The sequence below is a fragment of the Helicoverpa zea genome, chromosome 6 (assembly GCF_022581195.2).
Source record: "Helicoverpa zea isolate HzStark_Cry1AcR chromosome 6, ilHelZeax1.1, whole genome shotgun sequence".
Classification (NCBI taxonomy): Eukaryota; Metazoa; Arthropoda; class Insecta; order Lepidoptera; family Noctuidae; genus Helicoverpa; species Helicoverpa zea.
The window spans coordinates 9,714,344-9,735,926 of record NC_061457.1 but is presented as its reverse complement, the minus strand read 5'-3'; the positions used below and the strand labels follow the sequence as shown (position 1 = coordinate 9,735,926).

Sequence of the window (21,583 nt, the reverse complement as noted above, 5' to 3'; positions counted from 1 at the left end):
TTTCAAGTCAAATTAAAGCTGTGAAGTGGATTTTCCTTAAAATTAGTAACACACCGGATTCACAGAAACAAGCCCATTATAATTACGCCATTATCTTTTTGGTTTATATTTCTGCTTGTTGTTTGTAAAATTAGAACTGTTTTACATAATGTATTTACATTAACAAACGAGGTATTTTTTCAACTCATTATTTAAAGGTTGCTTAGGTATAGGATTTAGTAAAATGGCCTTTACAGAACATAGATGTGGTATAAAAATAGGTACCTCAGACATCATGAATAAAATTCGCCCTAAACGTAAGTCCAAATCAACTGAAGATTTCAACATAAATTCGGCATCTACGTGAGCAGATTCTAAGTAGTGTGACCCAAAGGAGTAATAGAAATCACTACTTTACGTTCTCTTAGGGTCTAAGAAAAAATTATGAGAAGCATACGGCAAAGACGCAGTACATTGTGATTTGTTTGACCTCTGCGATCAAACGCGGGTGGAAAGGTCAGGGAATTCGTAAAAATTGACGAGAGATAAAGTTTCACAGAGAATATTAGGTGACTTCGTAATCTAAATTAGCACACAGTTGACCGAGATGAGGATATAACGAGGAAAATGAAAAGAAAGCATTCGATTTAAGTAGTTAGTTAAAAATCTTAATTAACTTTAGCTTTTGGTAGAAACTGTGTCAAACATTTTTTACATTATTTTGAGACTTAAAAACGCAACTTAAAAAGAACCTATCTGCTAAGCTACCGGAACATGATAAATAAACAGAAATACATAAGAATCAGAACGTTTATTCGAACTTAACCTGGTTCTGTGTGACACATCAATATAAAAAGTAATAAATTTCAATAAACTCGTGCAAGATGTTCATTCACGACACGATGTTTTGTTTCACTAAGCGGGTGAGCCGTTCTTGTGTGTAATACCACGTGAAACTGCTCATCAGTACTGCGTTTCTGATATTACGCGTACGTATAATTAAAGGCAATAAGCATCTTCATTTACTCACTCAAGCACCCTTCACCCGCTTTCATGGAATAAAACAACTAAGTATAGCTAAAACCAGAACCTAATAAACAACTTCTTCCGTAAAATAAACTACGATAAAGGATCGCACTTGACTCCACGATTCACTAAAAAAACAAGAAGGCGCAATATCTGTTGGACAAGATAAGGGCAATAAGGGAAGCTGTCACAGCCTAGTTATTTATTGCTACCATCTAAGGGTCTGCTATGCGACATTGTACCGATGGTGGTGAATATTTGTATTCTGTGGTGTTCCTGAAATTATTTATTGGTGTCTACTTATTTAAATTATTTTGTGGAAGGCGTAAGTGATCTTTAAGTGTTTGTCGTATGACTTATCTAATTAATCGATTGATGTTCCTACATTAAAAAGAGAAACTTTTCATTAAAAGTGGACAGGTATTGAGCTTTACATTACAACACTGCCGGCTGAGCCTTGCTGGGTATACCTGCAAATCCGTCTAAACGCGTGTTTCAGTTTCCAATGCCTGCTGTATTTTGAAAAAAGCCCCTAAATAAACTTATTAAGTAAGCTAAATAGACTATTACATGGTTTTGCCAGACATGTAGTTAGTTGTAAAAATTAAGGTAAAGGTTAATTTCAGCCACCTATTCCCGCGACCTAACGTGTCTACATGAATTACAACTTGGTTTACGATGTGTAACGTCCACTACGTGTTAATCCCGGATACATATGACCTCTGTACTAAATTCTGCTTAAATCCATTTGACCCTGAAACAGCTTACAAAGCTAATAAAACATGAAGGTACCTTCGCTTAGGTATTTCAATACACGACTTTTGCATTACCACAAGCAAGAAGCAGGTAATAATCCTTCTATGTTTTTTGGAAATATTATTGTTATCTCACACTTTCATTACTTCTGAAAAAATCTAAGCAATAATTGTTATAGCAAAAGTTGTCGACAAAAGGTACAATAAATAAAACTAAATCCACACTCCACACACCACTAAATACAACAGTCAAAACTGAAGACTAAAAAATGGCGTCCAAAAATTGGTCCTCATAGCTGTTACCCGGTCGTGTAGCCAAAAGGCTGGCAGCATTGCCACGTTAGATGACAATAATCACTGGTCGAAGTAAAAGCCTGCCTTTGGGTCACGGGAAATGTCAACAAGTTAAGTGCTCTAAATAGTTTCAGCATTCCTTTATTCATTTTATTTGTTTTTCTCATAGAATTTAACTCCACGGTAAACATATGAATTATAGAATTTTTCTTTCCATACTGTTAATTCACTAGCAGTCTGTCCATTACCAGTTCACGAAATTCTTTGCCAATGACGTCAAAAACAATGCCTTAATACGCCCGTATTATTTATAACACAAAAATAAGACTTTTTAATATCATTGCGTCAAATAACAGACAGAATGTCTTGGATTTTTCTGCAAAGTAATATAAAAATAAACGAAGTCTATTTTCAGCAACGTCAAATAACTTTAGATCAACGTCATATAAGTTTAACTTAGGAGTTCCAAGTAAAAGTCATAAAACTTTGGATTAAAAGGGCGATTGGTGACGTTCACCTTTCCTCAGATACCCTCAGATATACTCGTAAATAGCTGGTATATGTGACAAACTGCTTTTAATGATAGGTAAGTTCCTGAAATAAGCACTTTTCGATTCCTATAGAATCCATAGTATAGATAAAAGGTAAGTGGTTGAAAGCTTTTGATCAATGTTTGGGTCTGATAAAATAGGTAGATAGATATTTTCTGATCATATTCGTTTTATGAATGGACCATTGAATAGTGTATTCAATTGAGTAGCTGAAACCAGCAGTTTCACTAGCATTCCGTGGGAACTACTCCATCCAACCGAATAAATATACTTCTCGATAAATGTGCTAACAGACCCTGAAAGCATTTTTCAAATCAGAAGTCCCTGTGACTAAGGCGCTCAAGCAAACATACAAACCAACTCTTAAGCTACAGTGAATTTTAAAGCTTTTTAAAATCAGTGCACATTTTGAGCATCCACTGTCCACCTTCGTAGGGTAAAGCAAATATTTCATATATTGCTACATTTAAAATGTGAGAGTTTCACAGTAAACAGGGCTCGCGTCAATTGCCTAAGTTTATAAGACTTCAGACACCAATTACACTATTTGTAGGGAAATTGGGTCAGAGTGACAATTCCATTTGTTTTGATCGTTAGAGATACGGCGCCTACAGACTTATTCAAATAACATAAACTGTGATAGTAATGGCTTATGAATATTCATATTGATAATGGTAAGGGTGTTTGTTTAGGAACCACAATTTTAATAGTGGATTAAAACAATTGGATTTGTTAAAAAAACTGTTATAAAATAATTTGTGAGTAAAAAGTTTTTAACTTGGAATTAACAATTCGGTGAACAAAATGCCGCTATGCAAGATGAAATTGCTACCGATAAATCGAATAAATCCATTAATGTTGTAGCAGATACAATGAAACAACAAAATCGTGACCTATTCGAACTTTGTATCGACATATCTGAACCAGCAAATAGAACTGAACAATGAATAATGGATGTAAAATACATTGTTCTTGATCAAAATGTTTTACTACTACAAACTATTGAACTAAACCTTAACGCAACTACATATGTTAGGGTCAGTCAGTGTACGTCATTAGAACATCTTTGGCAATCATTACGGGTAGTCAGAAGCCAGATAGTCTGACAACCAGTCTTAGGGTGCTTACATAAAGAAACAGGTTGCCGGTGCAGACAAACCTAGGTATAATATTTCAATACAATCCTATTGACTCACTTATAAAGAAACAGATAAGTTACAACCTGTTTCTTTACTCGGTACCTACCCGTACAGGTTTGTCTGTACCGGCACCCTGTTTCTTTATGTAAGTACCCTTATCAAGGGGTTTTGGGTTGCCCGGGTTGAAGAGGTTAGATAGGCAGTTACTGCTTGTAAAACAATGGTACACAGCTGCAACCCCAACATATTTGGGAAAAAGCTAGGCAACATCAGATGATGTTGAGGTCAGCTTTCAGTCTTTTCCTATCATTATTTTATATAAAAATAACTTATCCAAGCAATAATACTGCCTTGAAAATTGTAATAAATCAAGGTTGGCTACAATTCGTAGCGCTACGAATTACCGTATCGAGTTGCTACGAAAATATCGTAACCATTAGTACTACGAATATTCATTAAGGCTTAACGTATTTCATATTTCAGACTTATTACTCCTACGTCAACGACGTTAATTTGGGCCATAGAAGATATAAAATCTAAGATAGCGACACTTATGGTTATTACTACTGGAGTAACAAAGTTATCTTTGCTCATAAATAAAATAAAGAGAAAACATATTTTTGTTTGTTTGTACCCTAAAGGCTCCGAAACTAATGAACAGATTTAAAAAAATCTGTCACTGTCGGGTAACTAGAGTAACGAATAACGAAGTTTATATATTGTCCACCAGGATCCGGATGAAACTATAAGAACACAGCTGGACTTTATACAAAGCAAATAATATATTATGTTCTTTGTGTTTTTTAACCTTGATATGGAAATTATTTCTCTAACAAAACGTTACAATTTCTGTCTGACGTATGTGGTGATTGATTTGCCTATTCGAGCAAAGTAAAGATAAATATAGAGTAGTAGACCGTCATCTGTCATGGAATTCAGATGGCTTACATCCAGTCTAAAGTGCTGTCGGTGCAAGGACGAGGAATGAAGACTTACTTACTATTTTTACAATAAGAAAAGTACGCTTTGCTAGAGTGCTTTAGTCTAGTTTCATGTAAGTTACTGAAAAGAGACAATTTCAATAAAAGGAAAATTATGAGTCCTTTTTTGAGGACTATAAAACAACTATAACTTATTTTGAACGAGTTTTAAATAGTATTACTATATTTTTTATGAATTCTAGACGCAGTAAGGCCCAAATTCACCGACAAACCTTTTTCTTAAAAGAACTGTTTATCAGAAATTTTCTAAATCAACAGTAGCTTTAAGAAAATCTTACGTTTATGCTGTCGGTGAATTTTCGCCAAACCAACCAAAGACTTATTGGGCAAAATAAACAATATCAGGTACTTGACCTTTTACCAAATGAACAGAAACAATCAGACCCAAAACCTTTAAGAAACAAGCTCAGTCAGCAACAGTACTGCAATTATCAGTACGTTTACCCCAAAAGGGTAACAGTGGGGGTTTAGGGTAATTGATCGGAACAACGTAACATTACCCTGCTCCCCTAAGAGGACCACAAGCGCAAATTAAACTGTGGGACCTCCAATGTAGGTAGTAATGGTAATGAAAGTGCTGAAATCATTATTAAATATGTAGATGAGATTGCTGAGATGCTCGATTTGCCTGTCGAGGTTGTTGGAGCTAGACTTGTTGGAATGAATAAAAGTGACTCTGAAATGTAACGAAAAGCGATGAATTCAGGAGTGACCATTCGGAATTTAAGGGACATCGTGAATATTTAAATATGTACGTATTACGGATTGCTGAACTCCTATTATATTTACTACCGTAGATTTATATTATGTTTGATTTTAAAATACCTTTTTACCCAAAAACAAATATTGGCTAATCTGAAGAAAACATGTTGCGCAAAACCTCAAATAAATTGGAATAAACGCAGGAAGAAGATGATGACAACATTGCTAATCTTTTGCGGCCTAAGCACACACAATCATGAATTTAATATAATAAGTACGCTTTATGTCTACAAGTAACACATGATATAATGAAATATTTAATATCGGAACTGTTGGGACAATACTAGCAATAAACCCGGCGAGGCTTGCGCAAACTTCGATGCTGGCAGCTGTACAAGTTTTCTGATATAAAACCTCGTATGACAGTCACAGATGTTAGAATTGGTATTCAATATAGAAAATAGATTGGTTATGTTTTTCAATTTTAACACGCTTATATGAGCTTCACATGTAACTATGTATGTAAAAAAATCTTTGAATCTTAATTTGACCCACTTCCCGGTCTTTGAATAGGATGAAATTTTGCACACGCTCTAAGTTTTTTATGATCATTTGTGCAATATTTTTATATTTGAATTTATGTATTCCTATATACACATTTTATTACTGTAATTTTAGTCCATATTCTTACGGAGGGCAAGACAAAATTTAATAATTTCATTGGGGAAGCGTTTTAACAATACTTGAATTAACATTAACTTGGGAGAGAGTAGAGGCGGAACGAAGGATGGAATAATGTGTGAAACATGACACACTTTAAAGGATATGATGATTTTTGAGATAATGTCACATAGAGAAGTTTGTTAAAGAAAAGTAATAATATATTTTATCTATTGGTTGTATACTTTATTTACATTAAAACCCAAATGACTTCTGTATGTCCTATACATTATTTAAAGAAAAGAAATGTGAAACAGAAAATAACCACATACACGGTCATTACAGGCACAAAATTGCCTATATTTACTCCAAAGGAAACGTGACTCGAGTAAAAACGGTTCATTCTAAATTCTTTGCCGTCACATCTAACAAAAATGTTACCTAAATGTGCCAATATTATTACGGCGAACACTAAAAAGCTTTAAAAAGGGTTTAAAACGTGCAAATGTCCTACTTAAATTAAGAGTTAACTTTTAGTCGGCCGACGACAGTTTGAACCGACTCATAAATCAATATAGAAAAAGAAGGGCAGTAAGCACATATCAAGCACTTGGCCAGTAACATAACGACTAAAAACGAATTGAATTTACCATTTACTTCAAAACATATTTTTTTCTGACTATCGGGCCAACTGTCGGCCGATTATTAAGTCTGCAGTGTGTCGGTACTCTAACTGTTATTAAGACGCGGTTGGCGTAAAAATATCGCAATCAGATCATTTGTAGGCAAACCCATACGCATTCCTATTCGTGTATCATAGGTAACGGGATCGAAAACATATGGTAATGTAAACAAAGCTTTGCGCAATCTACTGACCTTTTAAAACACGTGTATGTGCTAACGTTAATATTGTTATATCTATTTAAATACACAAGTATGCAATTTCGTGCTTTTTCATTTAGGACCCTGCAGGAATAAAATGCTTAAAAAAGACAAAAGAGAGGACATTATGATCAAAGGTCTAAACATAATGTACACTGTACACAATTTTTGTCCCTGTAGGTATATGTTTGTTAAAACTTACCGTTTTCTGAAAAGAAAACAATCCTCGACCTTTGCCCTCGAATATGTTGGGAAGCTCAACCTGGATCGATACTTAAATATTTTATTTATAATAGTTCATCCTAAATTCAGCTCAATGCGAATTTTTGTTATGTCAAATGTCTAAATTGACTTTTTATGGATTAATGGAAAGCCCACCGTAGATTATTTTTACAAAAAAAAGTTTGTATGTTCATGATTTTGTCTATGGAAAATGCTCGATTTTTTCAGTATCTAATGAAAAACCTACAGCTTCGTTTGTTTGTTTACTATCACTGTTGTTATGAAGGCGCTGCGACAGGACCAAGTAAATGCATTTTAGAGTGCACTTACTTGTTTCTTCTTAAATGTTTTCTTAATAATGGTTAGGCACAAACATAATGGTGTTTGTGAAGGGGGAAAGTTTCATTAAGCCGTGGAATCGACCAAGTACCTAACGTAGCAGATCTTTATAGATACAGATATGTATGAAGATATGTTGGATCTTTTAGGTACAGTAATTAATTCATGTAATGGATCTACCAAATCCTCCGTGCATCTGTTAATTTAAACAAGAAAAACTCCAAATCGTAAGTGTTTAATGCCTTTTTGTTTGAACAGAAACTACTTATCACTAGGTAATTTCAATATTATTCCACTTAATATAAAAATAATGTTAGCAATCTACATAGGTTTTCAGCAAGGTATACAATATTCAAGGTCGCCTTTTAAGCTTGAGTTTAATCTTATATTTTATCAGATACTTAGTTCTAATCGATATTAAATAGAAAAGGTGTTCTTTGAAACCTGGTTAGATGAAACTGATCAAAGTTTAACATAGTCACTTATGCATGATACTAATCTATTGAACAATAATTAAGTTCTTGATGTAAACGAAACTACATCTGGACAGATAAAATCGACATTTTTATAAATTACCCTGAATGATTGATAGTAAAAAGTAGACACTCATGTGTAAGTAATGGTTTTTCAACAATTAATAACATTTAACCTTGAACTTTAATAACGCGATACAATATGGCGCCTGTTTACCCAAAGGAATAGCGAATAGGTCGTATCCACAAACTTCGTCATACACGTTTTTCATTTATATAAACTATCCACGTGTTAGCGTGTAGCGCTATTTCAGGAAATAACAAAAAAGACTTGAAACTTAATCAGGAAAACTTTAAACCATTACAAAATACGCTGATAAAACATTGGATGGCATTTTTTTCTTTAACCTCTATGGTCCCAAGTTCCACAGAAATAGACTCTGAATTTTAAATATAGAAACTTTTTTCTTGTGCCTATGTTGTCCTAGTGCTGAGCATAGGCCTCTCCCAAAGTCTTAAATATTTCTCTATCTAAATCAAAAAAATAAGTAAGCACAATATGAACTGCTAGGTACTTATAAACAATTTCCGGAACATCAATTTCAATTCAAAGTTACTAAAAGACGGAAATTAATTAGCATTTCGCGCTTGGCATTACTTGCAGACCACGATAGGCAGGTCACGTTCCCCATTGTTTTCACCATTAACGGAATGACACCCTTAAGAACTGGGTCATTACTTTACTTCCAACTCCTGATCAAAGTTTAGGAGATCGGGAAGAACAACAAACGGTCTATGATATTGTCTTGTGTAGATGAGGTGACTCATTTAGGGAAACTTTTGTTTTGAACTCATGTAATTAAATTAAAATATAATCTGTTAAGAAATTCGATACATACAAAGACGTACTGGGCTTTTCGCTGGGCTACGGACAAGTATAGTAAGAAACGAGAAAAAAATAAGCATTTACAATAAATAATCATTTCTCGCACCTTATACAATAATGTAGGCAAATAATCTACTTTACATAATGTTGTTTTAGCAAAAAAGCTTTTTTTAATTATCTCTTTATTTAAGTTTTAACTCCACAAACCACAATTTATAGTGTCAGATAAGGCTAGGCCATAAATATCATTCCTCTCTGAGTTTACCACAGATAGCAAAATAGCTCAACAAAGTGTAAATACTCTGTCCGCACGTGTTACCATAAAAATGTTTACTGTTGTCTCTGGCCGGACTGATTCGTTGCTACCTAGTTGTTTTATGTAGTAAAATCCTTTATCGGGTAAACTATGTGTTTTAAATAGGTAAGTACTATATATTTCTATATGTAGGCAAAATATAATATAATGAGTCATCGGTATAATTTAAGAATGACACGTGACACTTTAAAATTCTATAATAACTCTTAGGTATATAGTTCGAAACTCTTAAGTGAAATAAAACCAACAGTTATCGTTAAGCGCCTGTATAACACATACATTACCGAAACAATTTTATTGTCACTGACTCAAATATTTCATACGTATAAACCTCCAAGAATAGCATTCACCTTTAGTTAAGGAAGGAATAGTGGTAGATCAGTTGCTACCACTGAAATTGTGTGCAGCCACGGGCAAAACGTTGATACCTTTTGATCTCAGCTACAATGTAATAAACAGTTTCGTCGAAATACTCCAAAGCATTGCTTGCTTTCCTTGTAACTGTTTCAGGATAAGATTAAACCAAGCGCATGTTGTTAGGATATTACAATGACTAAGCACAAAAGACATGAGAGCCTGAGCTTGCAACTTCTCTTTCATAACAACCACTCTAAGCTATTTTCTACAATTTCCGTAGCAACGTAGCAATGCTACGAAAAATAAAGTTGGACCAAAAAAATAAAGTTTGCTTCGTAGCAACATGTCTATATTGCTGCAAGCTTTCAAGTTTATTATACATTTTGTTGCCCTCATACAGAAAACAACATGGATATAAAAATAAATAGATAATAAACAAAGAATGTCTCCCTAAAATACACAAATAAAAAGAAAAACGTTAGGAATTTGGAATTGATTAAAAGTACGGAAAGCCCAAATATTTTCGTGTAAACAGCCCATTCTTTAATGAAATTACGCGCTCCTGAAATGTAGGTAATTAGTGTCATGACCGACAAACCGACTATCATTTATCATTTGGGTAAATACATTTGTTCGATATTACGTTAAAGTAAAGTAAAGTAAAGTAATCTTTATTGTGTTGATTGTGTTACATACATACCTATGTGTTACATACATATATATCTATCTATCTATCTATAAAAGTCTCAGAAAAGAGTGTATTCAGCAAAAGAGATCCTAGCAAGATTGTTTTACCAAAATGCATGTGCGGGACGGACGTAGCTCAGAAGCAGGTACTATGGGGTGGCTTCGAGACGTTGACGCCCCGTCGGTCGCTGGTTCTTGGACGTCTGGGCGAGTGGACTGTATTTACGATGTGGCGAGAAACAGGAATTTCAGAAACAAGAATACGTTTAGACGGGTTTTAGACTCTCTGCTACTATAGGTTCAGGGATGCCGGTGAAATAATAAGTCTTCATATATTTTTCAGGAGTCTTGAAGGGACGAGCTTCGACGCACTTACCATACTACAATTACACTATTTACTTTTCACTATTTACTTGTTACACTATCAAAAATCTATACCGATGACTACGATTGTACGGCGGCGCTTGCGCACCGAATGAGCTCGAAACTTTACCGTGACGAGCACCTCGATTTCTCGTCCCTCCGACCAACCTCAGTTTTATTGACCTTTCAATTTAACAGCAGTATTACAAACAATTGGTACATGATATCATTACAGGACACCTAGCGTCAGACGCCCCATGAAGTGCGCTACTGAACTATACTATACACACCCTGCATACCTTCAGGGCTGAAATACTATAACCGAATAACTATAAAAACTATGTGAAATCGGCCCTTATGTGAAGATTATCTCGAGATAAAAAACAAACTATGGGGGGTATCTCGATACGAAAGGCAGTGTGTGTTAGGGCACTTCATGGGCTATCTGGCGATAGTAATCCTAACAATGTGACCTAAGCCCTAGTATTGTTAATTTGCATGTGAAATGAAAGTCAAAACACAGACATTATTTATTGCTCTATAACTTAAACTATTAACAATATTTCTATAAATTAAGTTATTTTGTATACAATGAAACCTAGGCTTTCAGTTAAACACTATTTCACTAATGAAAGTCTAGGATTTTTACTATCGAGAAATGTTTACATAGGTAAATCAGGCCTTAAACGGCAGAACTATTAGGTTTATTATACAAAATTATGTAGGTTAAGGTTACCGCTACAAGACTATTACAATTTGGTATCAAAAAACGCTATAATTTACAAATTAAATCACTATCAAAATCTGAACACAATTCTATAACAATTTAGAAGGAGGGTGCACGTGAAAAAACATACCTTGGCGCGGCTCACGGCACTTTTGCTCATTACCCTCATCACAAAATTGTTAGAGTATAAATAGTAACGCGCATACACGAACACTCAGGCATTATGATTTTGCACTCGCGGCGCACGGATGCGTCTGTCGCGAACATCTCTCCCGCCGTGCGGCAGAGCGTAGGCACTATCACTTTCACTTTCACTATCACTATTTAGTCTATTAAACGATGAATGATGACACGATGACACGATGTAGGGACTCGAAGCGTTGACCCGTAGCGATGACTCGTAGCTCTGGCTCGCAGCGATGCCGCATCTCCGGTGAGCGACGGCGCAGTGATAGCGCTAGGGCGCCGCGACGCCGGTGATGCCGCACTGCCCGGTTACTTAGGCAGCGGCACGAGTTTCTTCGTCGGACGCTTTAGTATGCCACCTGCGGTGCGCACGTCAGCGGTCCGAACTTCACCATCAGCGCCCGGGTAGACCACGACCCGGCCTCGTGGCCAGGTGTTGCGAGGCAGGTTGCCGTCGGCGATGAGGACGGGGTCGCCCAGCTGCAGCGCGGGGCCGCGGGCGTGCGGCTCCCGCCGGTATTGGAGCTCGGGCAGGTACTCGCGCACCCAGCGGCGCCAGAACATGTCGGCGAGTATCTGGGCGCGCCGCCAGTGCTTCTTGCTGTCGATGTCTCGCTCGTCGAACGTGCCGGGGCTCGGCAGGCGTGCCGAGCCGCCCAGCAGGAAATGGTTCGGTGTGATGGACTCGTCGTCGTCGCCGCTCACAGATACGTGGGTGAGCGGCCGGCTGTTGACGACGTACTCGACCTCGCAGAGCAGCGTCGCGAGGACCTCCTCGCGTGGGTGGCGCTCGTGCAGCGTGGCGCCTAGCGCGGTCTTAACGCACCGCACTAAGCGCTCCCAGGCGCCTCCCATGAAAGGCGCGGAAGGCGTGATGAAGCGCCAGGCGATGCCGCGTCGGCTGGCCTCCTCCTGGCAGGCCTCACGCAGCTCACGGTCAGCACCGTGCATGTTGGTGCCGTTGTCGGAGTAGATTTCGGTGGGACAGCCGCGTCGCGCTGCGAACCTGCGCAGCGCCAACACAGCTGAGTCCGCGCTGAGGCTGTGCGCGATCTCGAGGTGAACTGCCCTTGTTGTGAGACACGTGAACAGCGCCACGTATCGCTTATGATGCTGACGACCGACGGTGACTGACAGCGGGCCGAAATAATCAAGCCCAGTGTATGTGAACGGCCTGCGGTGATGAGCTAGGCGTGTCTTCGGGTGGTCGCCGGTTGCCGGCGTCGGCGCGCGCGCGCGACGTATGCGGCAGTGCAGGCAGCGCGCGATGACTTGCTTGACTGTCGGGCGCAGGCGCACAATCCAGTAGTGCTGTCTGACCTCATTCACGACGAGCTCGGTGCCGCTGTGTTGTAGGCTACGGTGTGTCCAATCTATATATAGCTGTGTAATACGGTGATCGCCGTCTAACACAGGTGGACTCTTCACGCTTTTAGCGACTTTGTCTACAGCAGCTATGCGGCTTCGCAGTACTATAACTCCGTCGTTTAGTTCTATGCGCAGCGGGTACAGCCGGCTACTACTTGCGACTGTTTTGTTGCTCTCGAGACTGGCTATTTCTTGTTTAAAGGCTTCCTGTTGCACCACATGAACTAACAGCTTCTCTGCTCTTTGAATATACGTCGCGTCCAATACAATAAACTTGCGTGTGTATATTTGGGCGCGCGCAGCTTCGGCGGGCGCGCGGGGCGCTCGCATCGCTCTCGACCAATCAGGATCGTTTTCTTTGTTTTTCCTTGTTCGCTTGTAGAACGTTTTTTCTGTATGTTGTTTTCTACATAACGATATAAACTGTAGTACTCTGGCTGTGGCGCGCAGCAATCGCTCCCACCTTGAAAATCGAGCGGGGTCGGGAACGACGTCTATGAGGTTTGTTGCGCCTGCTTGTATGAGCGTGACTGTTTTTTCCTCGCCTGTCGGTTGACTGTCAGCTGGTGACTCGGTCGGCCATGTCGATGGGTCGTCGTAGAGGAACTTAGGGCCGCAGTACCACTCGTGGTCGGTATGAAAGTGCGTCGGGACGTCGCGGGTGGCGGCGTCGGCTATGTTGCTTTTTGTAGGCACCCAGCGCCACTCTTCGACTCTGCTATTTTCCTCTATGGCGGCCAAGCGATGTGCAACGAATGGCTTGTACGATCTGGCTCCTTTCCTTATCCATGTCAGAACGGTTCTGCTGTCACTCCAGTAGGTCACGGAGGCGGGCTTGACGTTGTGTTCATATATCACTGCGGCTGCGACGCGCGTACCCATCACCGCGGCTTGCAGCTCGAGGCGCGGTATTGACAGCAGCTTCAGCGGCGCCACCTTCGCCTTCGCCATGACGAGGCTGACGTGCACGTTGTTGTCACGGGTCGTTGACCTCCAGTACACCGCTGTAGCGTAGGCCTTCTCACTGGCGTCGGTGAACACGTGTACTTGTATTTCTGTAGCCTCGCTGTACCCAGGATAACAGCGCGGTATGTTTACGTTCTTCAGCTGTTCGAGATGACTTATCCACGCCCTCCACTGGCTTGATAGTTCTTCATCGAGAGGTTGATCCCAGTCGACTCCCCGCCTCCAGGCTTCTTGCAGTATTTGTTTCGCCCTGATTGTTATAGGTGAGGCGAGGCCCAGCGGGTCATACAGCGACATAACTATCTTGAGCGCCTCTCTCTTGGTGGGCGTTTCCTTGTCGAGCAGGCCAGTAGGTAGGCGCGCGAGTTTTAAGTTGAAGCTCAGCTCGTCTGTGTGTGGCTTCCATATCACGCCGAGTACTTTCTCTGTGTTTTCTATATTTCCAAGATTAACAATCTGTGTTGTTTCTTGGCCCGGTATCAATTCACGCAGCACTTCTTCGCTGTTGGATACCCATTTCGTTAGGTCGAAGCGCGCTTTACTATGTATTTCTTGTACTATCTTGATTGTGCGCGTCGCCTCTTCTGTACTTCTGAAGCTATCCAGGTAATCGTCCATGTAATGATTCTTGACTATTGCTTCTACTGCTTCTGGATGTTCGTTCGCATGGCGTTTAGCATTCCAGTTCTTAGCGAATATTGCTGTACACGGTGAACTTGCTGCGCCGAATATTATTGACGTCATTCGGTACTCTTCCGGCGCCCCCTCCCGCCGCTCTCCTCGCCACAGATATCGGAGAGCGTCTCTGTCTTCTGGCTTTACTTTCACCTGCATAAACATTTCAGTGATATCTCCGGAGACGGCGACGCGGTGACGTCGGAATCGCATCATCACGCCGGGCAGTGACTGCAGCAAGTCCGGACCCGTGAGTAGGTAGTCGTTCAGTGACATCCCTCTTGTCTTCGCTGCTGCGTCGTGAGCTATACGAAGCTTCTCCGGTTTCATAGGGTTGAAGACGTCGAAGTGCGGCAGGTACCACGTTCTTCCCGGTGTACGTTCAAGGGGCGCTTTCTCTGCGTAGCCCTTTTCTATTAGTGAATCCATCTGCGCCATATATCTAGTCTTCAGAGCAGGATTCTTGTCGAGTTTTTTCTCTATTGATACGAGTCTATTCATCGCAGTCGCGTAGCTGTCCGGCATCTGTATCTCGTCACTCCTCCATAGCAACGCAGTCTGAAGACGTCCATCTTCCAGCTGTACTATACTGCGTTGTAATATATCTTCCGCTCTCTTCTCCGGGTCAGAAGCTGGTCGGCACGGGTTGATGATGAGTGACTCGAGTGCGAAGTATTCACGAAGTTGCTTGTCTATGCTTTCCTCGGCGCTGTTCAGCTGATTGACGTAGTGCACCTGCTGTCCCAGAATCCTAGTGCGGGCACCGTGCAGCACCCAGCCCAAGGGAGTTAACGATGCTATCGGCTGATGCTGGGGCCCTCTTCTGATGTCTGTTGCTAGGAGCAGATGCCAGTTGTCTTGCCCGATGATAATCTTCGGCGTCCCTGCGTTGTACGTCAGCTGATCTGCCAGGTCGAACAGGTGCTTGCAGTCAGCGATGTCATCCTTGCTGATTGACTGCGGCGACAGGTGCAGGCGTGGTATGGTGCGCGCCCTGAAGGGTATCTTCTTCCTATGGCAGGTCGATAGCGTGAGGTCAACTCTCTTCGACGTGGGCGTGTCGATAGTCACGTCGCTGATGGCGCCTATCTTCATCGGCTCGACTGGTCCCTCTGCACCGATCATGTCTGCTAGCTCTTCGTCAATCAGTGACACGGTTGAGCCGTCATCCAGCAGTGCGTAGGTGCGCACTTCTCCCGCCGGTCCGGACAGTTGCACCGGAACGATTTTCAGGAACGCTTGATTTGTGTGGTTGCGTGAACTTGCGACTATTTCTTGCGCTTCTTGTGCGACTTCAGTAGTGCTCGCCTTCTTCTCGTAGTGAAGCAGATGATGGTGTGATGCTGTGCAGCCCTCGATTCCACATCTCTTCTTCTGACATCTGTGTCCGTGCTGACGATGGCGCAGGCAGCGGAAGCACAGGTTGTGCTGCTTGGCAAGTTCCCACTTCTTGTCCGCAGAAGCCTTCACGAACTTGTGGCAGTCTAGCGATCGGTGTCCATCCATCTCGCAGATGCGGCACTTCGATGCGGGCTTCTTGTCTATAGTGGTGTGTGTTCTCTGCGTCACACGTCTAAGTCCAGTAGCTTCACTGATGTTTTCAGGCGGTGCAAACGCGCTGCAGTAGCGAGCTTGTTCGGTGATGAAGTCGCTGAAGAGACCCAAGTCCGGCGTTGACTGGTACTTCTCAGTATATGTCTTGTACCACTGTACACGTAGCGAGTTCGGCAGCTTCTCTGTGAGGATGCGCATAAGCTCGGCGTTCATGAGGTAGTGTTCCTTTTTCAGCGCTCGCAGTGTGACGATGCCACTTCGTACACGGCTGGCGAAAGTGCAGATGTCCTTCGGTGCTTCTCCGCAGCGTGGCAGCCCGCGCAGTCTGTCTGTCTCCGCTTGCGCTATTGAGTCGGGGCGGCCAAACTGAAGCTCCAACTCCTTCATGATGTCATCTGGCCTGGCGTTGCCGATAAGCTCGGAACTAACTGTGTCAAGCGCTCTTCCTCGCAGGCTTCTTCTCAGCCTCGCCGTATTTTCCACATCGTTGAAATATGGTCGCGTTGTCTCATAGATGGCGCGGAACGATAGCCATTCTGTATGCAATCCACTAAAGTTCGGCAGCGTCATGATGACTTTCGATGCAGCAGGGTTGTGGTACACCGGTTTCTCTTCGCTTCTATTGCCGGCTAGCGATGCGATGGCGGAGGTGAGTTCCGTGATAAACGGACGGAGCCCTTCACCCCCTGCGGTATCTTCAACTGGTTTCTTCATTGATGAAAGGGCTTCAGTATCGATGGTCTTCGAGGGGGGGGGCTCTGGTTTGTCCAGGGTACCCGGCAGTCTATGTCCTCCCTCGGCGGCGGCGTCTCTTCCAGGAGCAGTACTTATTCCACGCAGGACCGGATTCACTATAACCGCGGAGGGGGGGGGCTCGGGCAGGTCCAGGGTATCTGGTGGTCTATGTCCTCCCTCAGCGGCGGCGTCCTGCGGGTCTGGTTCCGGAGCTTCCTCCAACCAGGAACGGATGTACTCTTCATTGGAATTTCTATCGTCCATATAATCGTCGTCCGATTCTTCCTCGGCCCTCTGAAGTGCTATTTGCGCTAGCTCCAACTTAATCTTCAATAAGTCTTCACGCGCATTTCTAATTTTTCTATTTGATGCCGTCGATCTGTGCGACGGTGCCTTAAGTTCGGTACGGGCGTCAACCCGGGTAGTCAACGGTACAGCTCGGTTGTATGTCTTGTCGCAAGCCTTCAGTGTTCCTCCTGAACTATATTCTTCAGCACTGGTTCCAGGCGGCCTCAGTGATGACGACGCTTCAGTCTGCATCAACGACGACGGCGCTGGTCGCTCTTCACCCCCTCGCGGGGTAGGGGGGCGCGGTCGGTCTTCACCCCCCCGCGGGGCAGGGGGGCAGGGCGGCGCCTCACTTCCCCTCACAGCTGCGGGGCAGGGTAGGTCTTCACCCCCCCTCGGGGGAGGGGGGGGCTGCTCACTCCCCTCGGTGGTGGTTGGAGAGAACGGCGGCTGGTCGTGCACGATGGGGGGTGTGCGGCGGCCCGGTCTGGCGTCGATGATCCAGGCTTGAGCGGCTCTTCCTTGCGATCTTGTCACAGGCATACTTGCTGTTTACAACTCTTCAGTATCTTCAGCTGAAGTTCCTGGCTCGCTTCCCAGGCGATCCGGGTCGCAAGGACCAAACAGATGTGCGGGACGGACGTAGCTCAGAAGCAGGTACTATGGGGTGGCTTCGAGACGTTGACGCCCCGTCGGTCGCTGGTTCTTGGACGTCTGGGCGAGTGGACTGTATTTACGATGTGGCGAGAAACAGGAATTTCAGAAACAAGAATACGTTTAGACGGGTTTTAGACTCTCTGCTACTATAGGTTCAGGGATGCCGGTGAAATAATAAGTCTTCATATATTTTTCAGGAGTCTTGAAGGGACGAGCTTCGACGCACTTACCATACTACAATTACACTATTTACTTTTCACTATTTACTTGTTACACTATCAAAAATCTATACCGATGACTACGATTGTACGGCGGCGCTTGCGCACCGAATGAGCTCGAAACTTTACCGTGACGAGCACCTCGATTTCTCGTCCCTCCGACCAACCTCAGTTTTATTGACCTTTCAATTTAACAGCAGTATTACAAACAATTGGTACATGATATCATTACAGGACACCTAGCGTCAGACGCCCCATGAAGTGCGCTACTGAACTATACTATACACACCCTGCATACCTTCAGGGCTGAAATACTATAACCGAATAACTATAAAAACTATGTGAAATCGGCCCTTATGTGAAGATTATCTCGAGATAAAAAACAAACTATGGGGGGTATCTCGATACGAAAGGCAGTGTGTGTTAGGGCACTTCATGGGCTATCTGGCGATAGTAATCCTAACAATGTGACCTAAGCCCTAGTATTGTTAATTTGCATGTGAAATGAAAGTCAAAACACAGACATTATTTATTGCTCTATAACTTAAACTATTAACAATATTTCTATAAATTAAGTTATTTTGTATACAATGAAACCTAGGCTTTCAGTTAAACACTATTTCACTAATGAAAGTCTAGGATTTTTACTATCGAGAAATGTTTACATAGGTAAATCAGGCCTTAAACGGCAGAACTATTAGGTTTATTATACAAAATTATGTAGGTTAAGGTTACCGCTACAAGACTATTACAATTTGGTATCAAAAAACGCTATAATTTACAAATTAAATCACTATCAAAATCTGAACACAATTCTATAACAATTTAGAAGGAGGGTGCACGTGAAAAAACATACCTTGGCGCGGCTCACGGCACTTTTGCTCATTACCCTCATCACAAAATTGTTAGAGTATAAATAGTAACGCGCATACACGAACACTCAGGCATTATGATTTTGCACTCGCGGCGCACGGATGCGTCTGTCGCGAACAATGCAGAACCACTCTGTTCCACAGAAATTGTATGTTTATGTGTGTAAAAATATATAATAGAATACCCCAAACTTTCAGACAACTTCCACTTCGATTGTTTAAAATAAAACTAAAACAATGGTTGGCAGAAAAATGTTATTATACAATTAAGGATTTCTTAGAAAATAAGTAATTAGAATGTATGTAATAAATTATAATAATAACAAAATTTCTAGATTTAATGATAAATTGTAATTTATTTCGCATGGCTTTGTATGCCCAAACGGGCTGATTGTTGTACTGTAACTATGTACCTAACACCTGTAACCTACACAATCAATACAATAAAGATTACTTTACTTTACTATCCATGCGTACTAATTTCAGTTGCGTTTTCAGACTAGAGTAGTACCAATGTGACATGGAGTCTAAACTTCGATTAACAGACGCAGCAAAACTTTAATACTTTAAACATTTCTGCGTCTCTTTTTGGGATAAACAGGTGCGCTGATATGTGTGTAATCCTACTTATATCCTACTTATATTATAAATGTGAAAGTTTGTGAGAATGTATGGATGTATGTTTGTTATTCAATCACGCAAAAACGGCTGGACGGATTTGATTGAAATTTGGTATGTAGATAGGTGATACCCTGGATTAACACATAGGCTTTTTATCAACATACCACGCGGGCGAAGCAGCTGGCGGAAGCTAGTCATTTATATAGAACTCAGGTGCCTTGTGAAGGTTTTATGAATAAAATTTTAATACCGAAAACGTGCCACAAAAATATTTTCCGTCCATCAAATAAATGGCAAAACGAAAAACAATCACAAGCTTTTAAAATGTTTTCGAATAAACAAATCGGGTTCCTTGAAAACAATGATAGCTTTTGCTATAGACATAGAGTGTAGCACTTCTACGTATCTCCGAAAATAAACAAACGCAAGTAGGTATCTACAGACTACTGGAATCCGCAATATCTGGCAAAGGGTCGAGCCCATTTTATTTAGGAGCCATCAACCACTTTCCGTACTGTATTTTTTGTTACTCAGAAATCTAATTGCTGTTGCTGCTAGTATCCGACCACTAGATTGGAACTATTTCGTACACCTGAATAACAAGTAGTCTATAGACTTCCTCGATAAAGGAGCTATATGTATAACATATACCTACTTCCTCGATAAAAAAAGCTGTGTAACACTGACAAGAACTTTTTTACAAAAAAATTAAACCGACTTCCAAAAACACTAAAAAGTAAAAAAAAAAAACTAATTTTAGGTGCATCGGCCTAGAAGTCGGTGTCTAATGGATGTTACTAAGTTAATTTTGCCACCGACTTCTAGGCCGATCTGCCACCGACTTCGAGACTCTATCCCTTAAACTAGGTCTAGCCTGTATCTTAAGAGATAGAGTTCCGCCTATAATGCTATAAATAATTCTATAATGCAATAAATAATGACTACAGGTAAGCAAGTGAAACAGTGTTGCTGTGATTATATAGAAAATGAAATATCGACAAAGGGTATGCATGTATGTTAACGGTACGTGATGCGTTCAAAACGTAATGAAACCGATCCATAGATTTTCTCTTTTCAAACAACTTACACTTGTAATATTTTCTCTATCGTGGGTGCGTTTTCGGTCATAAATCTCACACGAACAAACAGACAGACGCAGAACAAATATATGTCGATGAATAAATATTCCTTTGCGTGAGGAAAAATAAGTGGTCAATGTTACCTCTGATTAATCGTGTTGCCAAATATAAGTTATGTATAAGACGTACCTTATTAACTATCTGCATTTATTTCCCCGTCATGTCTTCGCGATTCGGGTGGCGCCAATTTAAAAGACGTAAAATTAATCGGCCATTCAAAATTATTGGTGTCGTAAATGTCATCAAAATTCACTGCAGCACAAAATGAGTTATTTTAAAACAATGGCCCCATTTGTATGAAAATATATATCTTTAAAATAACTATAAAATCTTATTAGACGACTGTTTTTCAAATAGAGGAACGAGGACTAGTTGTAACAGGGGCAAGTAGTTACAAGCATTTTTTTAAATTAATATTCTTTCCCAATTAACTAAGAAGCCTTAATTAATTATCTACTAAGCAATCTCTCGTCCAGCTAGTTAGACCAATGAGATAATCTTCATCATACAGGAACATACTACATTAGGTACGTAAATATATAATGAAGTAGTTACTATGCAAACATTGCCATCGTCACATGCGGGAGTCAATGCTAACAATATTAATATCTCAAACAGAACATACATTCGTACAGAAGAATTGAAAACTTGGGACTTCGGTTAAAAAATACCAATGTGAATATTTTAGTCGAATGTTTATTACTCCGTTGAAACAGCATGAAAGCGTGAACGCGTTTTGGATTAAATACGTTATTACAGGAGTTCTATGCTCTTAAATTAATTCGTTTAAGACGCATGGGAAGCCTGGGTAAATCCTTGTTTTTATTATAGTATTTGTATGTTCATGTACACACAAACACCGCATGGTGAACACAGAGATACTCATACAAAGGCACAAATTGATGAACACTATTGTGACAGAAGTGGAAATGAAAAACAATAAAG

General features: G+C 41.0%; 2 protein-coding genes across 3 annotated transcripts in view; both read right to left on the bottom strand.

Moving 5' to 3' along the window:
• Positions 1-21,583, bottom strand: part of LOC124631475 (adenosine receptor A2b) — a 72,736-nt gene that overhangs the window by 27,403 nt on the left and 23,750 nt on the right. The window lies entirely within an intron of this gene.
• Positions 10,384-18,994, bottom strand: LOC124631473. 2 transcript variants are annotated; one of them, XR_006984508.1, is made up of 2 exons: positions 10,646-18,994; positions 10,384-10,485 (listed from the first exon to the last, which is right to left on the bottom strand). XR_006984508.1 is itself a non-coding variant. In XM_047165883.1 (2 exons), the coding sequence occupies exon 2, from the start codon at positions 17,672-17,674 to the stop codon at positions 11,855-11,857; it is 5,820 nt and encodes a 1,939-aa protein (XP_047021839.1). In that variant the 5' UTR covers positions 17,675-17,858; positions 18,019-18,994; the 3' UTR covers positions 10,603-11,854. The 2 variants fall into 2 exon arrangements, 1 of the variants encoding a protein (XP_047021839.1); XM_047165883.1 differs by lacking the exon at positions 10,384-10,485 and having other exon boundaries at positions 10,603-17,858; positions 18,019-18,994.

What these genes read in the sequence shown, in the direction of transcription:
- LOC124631473 (XM_047165883.1), bottom strand. Translation starts at nt 17,674, where the DNA reads ATGCCTGTGACAAGATCGCAAGGAAGAGCCGCTCAAGCCTGGATCATC.